The 10,666-nt window shown below is 43.6% G+C and overlaps 1 protein-coding gene across 1 annotated transcript in view; it reads left to right on the top strand.

The window, feature by feature from the left end:
• The window catches only part of NID1 (nidogen 1), a 96,441-nt gene that overhangs the window by 78,421 nt on the left and 7,354 nt on the right, over positions 1 to 10,666 (top strand). Inside the window, exons 13-15 of the mRNA XM_004372797.2 lie at positions 4,624 to 4,848; positions 5,880 to 6,052; positions 8,120 to 8,246. Coding sequence (XP_004372854.1) covers positions 4,624 to 4,848; positions 5,880 to 6,052; positions 8,120 to 8,246 — 525 coding nt within the window. The remainder of the gene's footprint in view (positions 1 to 4,623; positions 4,849 to 5,879; positions 6,053 to 8,119; positions 8,247 to 10,666) is intronic.

The raw sequence follows: 10,666 nt of genomic DNA on the forward strand, positions 1-10,666 counted from the left end.
TTTTATGGCTTTATGGTCAGAAAAGATGCTTTGTAATATTTCAATGCTTTGGATTCTGTTAAGGCTTGCTTTATGTCCTAATACATGGTCTATTCTGGAGAATGTTCCATGTGCATTGGAAAAGAAAGTATACTTGGCTGCTGTTGGGTGGAGTGTTCTGTATGTCTGTGAGATCAAGTTGGTTGATTGTGGCATTTAGATATTCTGTGTCTTTATTGAGCTTCTTTCTGGATGTTCTATCCTTCACCAAAAGTGGTGTGTTGAAGTCTCCTGCTATTATTGTGGAACTGTCTATCTCTCTTTTCAATGCTGTTAGAGTTTGTTTTATGTATTTTGGAGCCCTGTCGTTGGGTGCGTAAATATTTATTATTGTTATATTCTCTTGGTATATTGACCCTTTAGTCATTATGTAGTGTCCTTCCTTAACCTTTGTGGTGGATTTTACTTTAAAGTCTATTTTATCAGAGATTAATATTGGCACTCCTGCTTTTTTGATTGTTGTTTTCTTGATATATTTTTTTCCATCCTTTGAGTTTTACTTTGTTTGTGTCTTTAAATCTAAGGTAGGCAGCATACAGCCGGATCATGTTTTTTATCCATTCTGTCATTCTCTGTCTCTTTATTGGTGCGTTTAGTCCATTTATATTCATCCTAATTATTGATAGGTAGGAGTCTAGTGTGCTGTCATTTTGATGTCTTTTTGTGTGTGTTGTTTACAGTTTCTTTGTTCCACTTAATTTTCTGTGCTGTCATTTTTGTTTATGTATTTTCTTTTCATCTTTTTCATTGTTGTTGATTTTGTATTTGCTGAGTCTTTATGTTTTTCTTGTTTTTTATTTTGATGTGTAGGATTGTTAGTTTCCTTTGTGGTTACCTTAACTTTTACCCCTATTTTTCTAGGTTTAAACCACTCTTTTATTTCTTTATATAGCCTTGACTTCCTCTCCATATGAAAGATCTATGACTACATTTTTTAGTCCCTCTTTTTTGTTATAATGTTGTCATCTTTTACATATGACATCTTTGTTTCCCTATTTTCAGTGTTTTAGCTTTGATTTATTTTTGTGACTTCCCTATCTGGGTTGATATCTGGTTGCTCTGTCCTATGCTCTAGTCTTGAGTTGTTATCTGATATTATTGATTTTCTAACCAGAGGACTCCCTTTAGTATTTCTTGTAATTTTGATTTGGTGTTTGCAAATTCCCTAAACTTCTGTTTATCTGGAAATGCCCTAATTTTGCCATCATATTTGAGAGACAGTTTTGCTAGATATATAATTCTTGACTGGCAATTTTTTTTCCTTCAAGGCTTTATATATGTCATCCCATTGCCTTCTTGCCTGCATGGTTTCTGCTGAGTAGTCCGAGCTTTGTATTATTGACTCTCCTTTGTAGATGACTTTGTTTATCCCTAGCTGCTCTTAAAATTCTTTCTTTATCTTTGGTTTTGGCAAGTTTGACTATGTCTTATTGACTTACTTTTGGTATCTACCTTGTGTGGGGTTCGATGAGCTTCTTGGAGAGATATCTTCTCATCTTTCATGATATCAGGGAAGTTTTCTGCCAACAAATCTTCAACAATTCTCTCTATTCTCTGTTATCCACCCCGTTCTGGTACTCCAGTCACTCATAGGTTATTCCTCTTGATAGAGTCCCACATAATTCTTAGGGGTTTCTTCATTTTTTAAAATTCTTTTATCTGATTTTTCCTCCAATAAGTTGGGGTCAAGTGCTTTATCTTCAGTCTCACTAATTCTGACTTCCATTGCCTCAGTTCTGCTCCTCTGACTTTCTGTTGAGTTGTCTAATTCTGAAATTTTATTGTTAGTCTTCTGGATTTCTGTTTGTTGTCTCTCTCTGGATTCTTGCGGCCTGTTAAATTTGTCATTATTCTCTTCTGGAATCTCCTTAATTTCCTCTATTGCTTTGTCTGTGTGTTCCTTGGATTCTTCTGCGTTCTGTCTGATATCCTTCCTGATCTCTTGAAGAGTTGTGTATTAATCTTTTCTATTCTACCTCTGGTAATTCTAAGTTCTCTTCCTCCAGAAGATTTCTTGATTCTTTGTTTTGGGAGCTTGCTAAAGCCATCATGGTCTGCCTTTTTATGTGATTTGATAATGATTGTTGTCTCCGTGCCATCAATAAGTTATTATGTTTATTTTATGTTTGCTTACTGTGTCCTAGCTTCTTGTTTTGTTTTGATATGCCTACATAAGCTGCTCTTGTGAGCTAGTTTGGTTATTGGCATCTTTGAAGGTCTAATGTCCTGTCACCAGGTGGTGTGATCCGTTACTAGGTATGTGAGCCCAGGAGTCCATTTACTTTTTTTGTATGGATTCAGCTCAGGTGTCCAGGTAGTTGGTCAGCAAGTGTGTGGTGCAGGCCCTCACCTACAGTCCTAGATGGGCAGAGTGATTGGATTAGGCACAGGTATCTGGCTGCAGTAGGGGGTCACGTGCTGAGCAAGGCAGGGGGCTGACAGCTGCCCCTGGGTGTTCTGGGAGGAAAGTGTGTCCCCATTGCCTACAGTGCATAGGTGGATAAGTTTTGCAGCTGGACTATGAGCACCCAGTGCTGTTGGCTATGAGGACTGGGAGGCACCACTTATTCTTGGACCTCTGTCGCAGGTGGCTAGGTGGCATGGGTAGAGCCACCAGTCTTCAGGCCCCTGATTTGGGTAGGTGAGTATCCTGCTTAATGGGCAGAGTGGTGTCAAATATCATGAACCTGCCAATCCGCCATATAGCTGATACAGTTTAAGTTAGGCTTCAGGTATATATCCTGTTATATTGTGCTAATGAGGGCCTACGCTGTTGAAATGGGCCCACACAGGTCTGTGCAGGGGTGAAAGGCATTCAAAGTCCGTGGACCCTTTATGCCTGTGCCTAGGCAAAGGAGCTGCGCCTGCCCTGAGTTCTTGGCTTAGTGGAGCTGGCATATTATTTTTTCCATTTGTTAGTTTGTTCCCTCTCCAAGGCTGGGAGAATGGTTCAGGGTGTATGACAGGTCCTACTTCTGGCCCAGGGGACGCGGCAGTTGCCAAAGCCAGTCAGGGACCTGGTGTAGAGCAGGGAGGAGGAAGGTAAATGGGAGAGAGATTCTTCCTGAACTGGTGTTTTTTGACCCACATGGTGGGTTAGACGCATGTACTTATCTTTTGCCAGTTGAGTGCTGCTTTTCCCTGGTTCTGTAGGCTTGTGTAGACTCTCCGCCGCTTGGTCTCTCCCAATGTGGAAAACATGTCCCAAGCGTCACTGCTTGCCTCACTGCACACACCAGCCGATTTGGCCTGCAGGGTGTTGGTTCCCACTGGGTCAGGTCTGGCAACTCCTCGCTGCTTCTGAACTGTCTCTCCCCCCCCCGCCACTCAGTCCGATTCCTCAACTTTGCCTTTGGTGTTCAGGGCTCCTAGACTGTCATATATAATCGATTTACTTGTTTTTTAGGGTCTTTGTTCTAAGAGGGACCACAGAAGTGTCTGACTACTCTGCCATTTTGGCCCCACCTCTCCAATGACTAGTTTTTTGGAAGTAGATTGCCAGGCCTTTCTGCTATGACACCTCTCGGTGGACTCGAAACACCAACATTTCAGTTAGTAGCCGAGAGAATTAAGTATTTGCATCACCTAGGGATTCCAGCTATAACTCTGTATTGGGGAGTTGTTTATCCCAGACAATAGTCTTCTCATCAGCAATCCCCACAGATATAGAAGTATTTCCCTGCTTTGGGATCTGAGTTGCACAGTGTAGACATCAAGTTTCATGCCAAACACTTGGACATGATTAAAGGGAAACATATAAATGTTGGTAAACCCAGCCTGTGATCTTTGGTCTACAAAATCTCTAGCCTTGACTCAGTGTGAGTAATCAAGAAGCCTGAGGTGATAAAGAGAACCAATTTAAGAAAAACTTAAAAGTCCTTAAGATACAACTCAGTGCTTCAGCCATAAAGAGAAACAAAATTTTGATACATGCTACTACTTGGATGAACATTGAAGACATTATGCTGAGTGAAACCAGACACAAAAGGAAAAATATTGTATGACCCCCATGTATATGAAATATCTACAGTAGGCAAATGCATAGAGACCAAAGTTTATTAGTGGTTACCATGGGGTGGGGAGGAGTGAGGGCTTATTGTTTAAAGGGTCCAAAGTTTTTATTGTCATTGTTGGTTACCTTCGAGTCAATTCTGACTCATGGCGACCCCATGTGTACAGAGTAGAATTGCTCCATAGGGTTTTCAAGGCTTTCACCTTTCAGAAGCAGATCATCAGGTCTTTCTTCCAAGGCTCCTCTGGCCAGGTTTGAACTGCCAGCCTTTCCGCTAGTAGTCAGCACGTTTAACCCTCTGTGCCACCCACGAACCCGCAGTGTTTTTGTTAAGGATGATGAAAAAATTTGGGAATGGATAGTGGTGATGGTTATAACTAAAGTCACTGAATTGTACACATAAAAATGGCTGAAATGACAAATATTTTGTTACATATATTTCACCACAGTAAGAATTAAAACAAAACAAAAACACCCTCTGTACTGACCGAGCAGCTGTGGTGGTGATTCACAGTTAGGGTTAGGGTTGGATGCAGAGCTAACCGACCCTTCTTTTGCTGCCTCTTGAACAGAAGCAGAGAAAACCAGATGCCAGCAGGAGCGTGAGCACATTCTCGGGGCGGCAGGCGTGGACGTGCAGCAGCCCAGGCCCTCAGGGTTCTTTGTCCCCGAGTGTGACGAGCATGGGTACTATGCGCCCACTCAGTGCCACGGCAGCACCGGCCACTGCTGGTGCGTGGACAGGGATGGCCGTGAGATCGAAGGTACCAGGACCAGGCCTGGAGCGCAGCCCCCATGTAAGTACAAGGATGGCCCAGACGGAGGCCTGAATACCTGCATTCACGGGGCCTGCCAGCCACGTGTGTTTCTTCATTGGACATCCAACAGGGGCGCTTTCTGCCTGACCCTGAATCTTGAACTGCTTTGCTGGCTCAAACCCCATTCTGTCTGCTCTCCAACCTCTCTCCCCTCTGCTTTTCTCTTCCCTATCCCCCTCTTCGTTTACCCCTTCCCTGAAATCTCTCCTCTCCTCACCTTCCCTCTCCTCTTATCCTTTTCCTCTTTTCTGTGCAAAAATGTGCTTTGTGGAAATAACCCGTGGGACCTGGTTTACTGGACTGACAATTGATAGCAGGGTGGTTATCTGTGCCTGGGGTCCAGGGGTGAGCTCTGTAGGAGGAGGTAAGATTTCTGGATATTTCTGTGTTGGCATATCATCGCAGGGGTGGTGGAGACCACCTGAGCCCTTGCCCAGGACCTCCTTCATCAGAGACATCACTAGGGTATGGCAGGTATAGCTGGTATTGCACCAGACCTGGGCATGTGGCGCTACTGAGCAGTTTCTATTAACCAGGTACAGCCTGTGGTGTATCTACAGAAAACGACGCCTATGGCAGGCACTAAAATTGCGCCCTTGTCCAAATGTCTGACACCCCTCTGTTGATAACTTCATCATAATATCAGCTCAAAAATACAAGTCAAGCTTGTTAATCTTTAGTAACACATTACCATGCTTGAGGAAGGACGGTGGGCCATAGCGGGTTAACAGAAACTGCTCAGTGGCACCACATGCCCAGGGCTGGTGCAATACCGTAGACACGCCACTGGTGGTGGCACTGTTCTCATCTTTGCAGCGTTTGCCTCCTTCCCATTTATGCCCACGGTCCTGTAGATGCTGGGTCAATTTTAGAATTCAAAGAGCAAACAGCCACAGGAGTTTCTGCGAGCTGGTTTTACAACAACCCTGTGGCGGTGAGCACACCCGCACACATGCTTTTGGGTATTCTCGCTACCCTCTGGCCTTGCTCACAGGCATCTCCTCCCACAGGTCTCAGTACAGTGGCGCCCCCGACTCACCACGGACCCGCAGTTCCTACCACCGTGATTCCCCTGCCGCCCGGGACCCACTTACTCTTTGCCCAGACTGGGAAGATAGAGCACCTCCCCCTGGAGGGAAATACTATGAAGAAAACCGAAGCCAAGGCGCTACTTCATGCCCCGGTGAGTGCCGGCTCGTTGTGCACAGTGACAGCCTCCGCTTCGGATGAGCTGGAGAGACTAGTGGCTGGTAGTCAGATCAGGAGCCAGGGGGCTCATCATTCCGTGTGACCTGGGGTCATCTCTAGGTGGCGGTGCTGTACTTCCTGAGCTGCCGTGAGGCTCCGGGTGAGGTGGGAGCAGAAACAGGAAGTCCTTATGGGGATCTGACCCCCTGGGCAGGGTTTCATTTGAGCTTTGTATTTTGTCTGGGTGCATCTGCTGGGTTTGATCTTTCCATTCCTACTAAAATAAAGGGACTCATCTTTCAGCCGCAGATCCTCATATCTGCCCAGAGGTGGTAACAAGCTTTGGCTTAGAGGCTTTTAAAAGCCTCAAAAATACATCTCGTGAATTGGACATTTTTACCCGTTTGCTAGAGGTTGGACACTTCTGAATAGCCCTTCTATTTTCTCCACAATCCTGACCTCCTGCCAAGAGGCCAGACATCAGACCTGCGGAGTTTCTGGGTGCCGAGATTGGGTCAGAGTTGCCGGAGCAGTGGATGGGGGTCCCGGGGGCCATAGAGAGGGAAGAAGGAGTGAGGGCAGGGGTCATTCTGCCCCTATGAATGAAGTCAGGCAGAAATCCTTCTCATTCCTCAGTGGTGGCGGCAGAGCCTCCTGGAAAACTTCTGGTAGAAACGCCACTTGTGCCATCCTGTCTCTCCAGACCCAGCACCCAGATCTTCTCTTCTTCTTTCTCTCCTCACTCTGCTTGGTGTTCTCCCCATTTTCTCTTCCTGCGTTCATCCCCATCAAAGGCACCACACATTGCCATACCCTCTTCTTCTTTTGATCAGGGAGGGAACATGAACAGAGAAAAAAATAAATCCAAAATAGAAATGCTTTTCAAAAGCCTCTTGTAAAACTGTTTGATTGGATTCATGTCCTTCCCCTGCTCAAAACTCTCCAGTGAGTTTCCCCTTCTCTCAGAGCAAAATCCAGTTCTTTCTATGGCCCTCAAAGGCCTACGGTATCCAGTCTCCAGCTACCTCTTCAACCCCATTCCCTGCCTCTCTCCCCCTCTCTCACTAGCTTCAGCCCCTCTGGCTGCCTGGTCCTTGAACATGCCAAGCACATTCCTGTCTCAGGGCCTTTGCACATGCTGTTCCCTCTGCCTGGCGGTTTCTCACCCCCCCTCCTACTCCCCCCTTCACCCCACACACTTGTACTTCTTCACTTCATTCAAAGTTAGGCTGAAACATCACCTCCCACAGAGACCTTCCCTGATCACCCTCTCTGAAATTGTACCCTCCACTATTCTCTATCTCCTTATGCTGCTTATTTTTCATCATAGCCCTCAGCTCTCCTTGATATACTAAGTATTGATGTATCTGTTTAATATATATCTTCCCACCAAGAATATAAGCACCAGAATATGGGAAATTGTCTGTTTCCTAGAGGTGTTTGTTTCACAGACCCTAGGACAGTGCTTGGCACATAGGAGGTACTCAAAAAATATCTGTCGAATGAATTCATGAGTGATCTTCGTGCTCTCCTGTTGCCTCACTGAAAACATAAATTCCTTGAGAAATGATAGTCAGTCTTCCTTTGTAGCCTCTAGCACATGCTCTCAGGTAGTGGAAATAGGTTAAATTCCCTGTGAGAGTCACTTTTCCCCAAAACTAAGGGGGAGGGGCTAAATGCCTTTTGAGGCCATAATAGGCAGAGAATTGAGATGGGATGGTGGAGGGGTGGTTCAGTGGACTTCATAAAAATTAAGAACTTTTACTCTTTAAAAACACCACAGACATACACACACACATATATACATATACACATTTACATATATACATATATATGACATACTATATATTTATAATATAAATATGAAAAAATATTTTAACTGAAATATTTAAAGAACTCCTACAACTCAATAATAAAAATTCTAAAATGGGAAAAAGACTTGAAGACACTTCATAGAAAAAAGATGTTCAAATGCATGTAAGTACATGAAAAGATTCTCAGCATCATTAGTTATTCAGATGCTTGTGGGTGAACCATTCTCACCATTTGTCTTCACTTACAGGATAAAGTTATCATTGGACTTGCCTTCGACTGTGTGGACAAGATGGTTTACTGGACTGACATCAGTGGACCTTCTATTGGGAGAGCCAGTCTGCATGGTGGAGAGCCAACCACTATCATTCGACAAGGTGGGAAAGCTAAGATCACTCTTCCTTTTTGGTTTTGCTTCTAACAGCCAGCCTGGCTCTTTGAAGAAGGTGGAGGTTGGAGTGTATGGGTGCTTACAGGGTATGGTGGTTTGAGAGGGGCCTGATCCTCTGCGTCAAAATACTACCCTTTCCAGCCCCTTCTGAAGAGTCATCCAGGGACTCTGGGGTTTGTTGCTAACCTAAGGAGACTAAAATTAAAACAGAGTAGGTACCCACACCTTTCTCAGAAAGCTCATGTAATCAGTTTTAATGGGCAATAAAGGCCAAACTCACCATCCAGTTTTGTTTTGTTTTTAACTGTGGTGAGTTTTAATTTGCTATACATATAGCAAAACATTTGCCATTTCAACATTTTTTACATGTACAATTCAGTAACGTTAAGTGCGTTTATCATGTTGTGCAACCATCAGCACTATCTGTTTCCAAATATTTCCATCACCCTTCACAGAAGCTCAGTGCCCCCTAAGCAATCCAGTTTTGATTTGTGTTTCTCCCTCTGGCTACTGCCCCTAGAATTCATTCTCAGAGCATCTGCTCCATAGCATGCTTCACTAGGATTTTCCCAAAGACAACAGGCAGGTGAAGCAAAGCTGACAGGGTCACAAGCATATTGGCAAATATTGACCCTGATAGTTGAGTCTGTTCTCAAGACAGCTTTCAAGTTAAGGGGTTATCATTTCAACCTGTAACATTGCTGGGAGAGGGCTGTCCCCTCCTCTACCTCATCCCCCTAGCACTTGCTCAGATTGTCTGTGCCGGAAGAGTTCAACAAATCAGGCTGAACTTTTGCAGACACTTCTCAGCTGTCTGCTGCATTACTGATGATAAAGTGCATGACGCTTTGGCACAGCCTACCCCTCAACATTTAACCTCAATTCCTTAACTTAAGGATGCCAATTCAAGTGAAGGACTCTCTGGGTTATTTTGATGTCTACATTCAACAAATCAAGACTATTTTATGTGGGTATATTTTATCTAGATTAAAGACCATTACAACAAAAATCCAAGGACTCATAAAAATTCCCCTGTGTTGAAAGTTCAAGAATTACATGTTGCTTAAGTAAGTGACTCATCAACTGACTTGGGAATATTTTCCCTCAAAAAATATTTTTATACTGTTGATATTTGTTGTAGAAAATCATCTCGCTTCCTTTGCAAACGTTCAAATCAAAGATGTATCTTTAAAACATAGGAACCTCATTTTATATTTCTTTTTACTTCGGGCTGAATGTAGCTTGTCCAGTTTCCAGTTTAATGTTTCCCTAACAATTAGTACTCGGAAGGGACCCTGTGCCTTTGGACAGCCCTGGGGCATTTTTTTTTTTTCCTTCCTTGACTGCACTAGAGGTGATCAGTGGGGATTAAGCTGAGGTTGAATTAACTATGTCTGGCTTTGGACATCTACCCTGAATTCTCTTCTGAAACCAGTGTTCTATTTAAATAACTTCTACTGGTTGTTATGCTTTGCTTTACTGAACAGAAGTTTGAAAATGCCTGTTTGTATTTTCTCTCTCTCACTGTTAAAAATGTTGTTGCCATTATCTACGTTTTAATTTCAAAACCCAGTAGAAGAGGGGAGTAGGTCATAGCGTGCTATTTCCTGTTGCTTTGGGAGCTGATAATCATCCAAGAAAGCTCTGAGCACAGAAAGAAACATTCCAAGCAAAAGCCTACTTACTGCAAGAACGCAGAATTGAATCTAAGTGTTATCTTTGTAGAAGAAAGATCATCAGGAATAATTTTTTTTTTTTTTTTTAAAGAGAGAAAGCAGCTTCCACGTAAATCCTCCCCATGACATAGGCTGCTGCTTCAGGAGTGAGTGTACGTGGCAGTGGGCATCTTTTCATTTTCTTTTCTTCCGTATTTCATACCGTCTGAATCCCGGGCTTCCCATTCTTTCATTGAGTTAAAGCCTCAACCAAATATTTTTAATAAGTGTCATAATCTGTTTCCTTTCGACATACGCTACGTAGAATATATTGCCTTGCCGTTTTTACCCTTCTCTCTTTCGCTGCACAGTAAAGGAGGGTTTTCCAGGCCTTCCTTTGGTACTCTGGAGCTCTGGTGGTGCAGCGCTTAACAGCTGTGGCTGCTAACCAAAAGGTTGGCAGTTCAAATCCACCCGTCGCTCCTTGGAAACCCTCTGGGGTAGTTCTACTCTGTCCTATAGGGTCGCTATGAGTCAGAATTGACTCGATGGCGACGGGTTTGGTTCCTTTGGTACTCTAGTCCATAAAGAAATATTTTCCTGGTTAGTTGGGGGACCTGGTTGCTCTTAGGTTTGTAATCAGAACCAGACCTTTTTTTTTTTTTTAATTGTACTTCAGGTGAAGGCTTACAGAACAAATAGTTTCTCATTAAACAGTAGTACGCATATTGTTTTATGACATTGGTTAACA

The sequence above is a fragment of the Trichechus manatus genome, unplaced genomic scaffold (genome assembly GCF_000243295.1).
Source record: "Trichechus manatus latirostris isolate Lorelei unplaced genomic scaffold, TriManLat1.0 scaffold00021, whole genome shotgun sequence".
Taxonomy (NCBI): domain Eukaryota; kingdom Metazoa; phylum Chordata; class Mammalia; order Sirenia; family Trichechidae; genus Trichechus; species Trichechus manatus.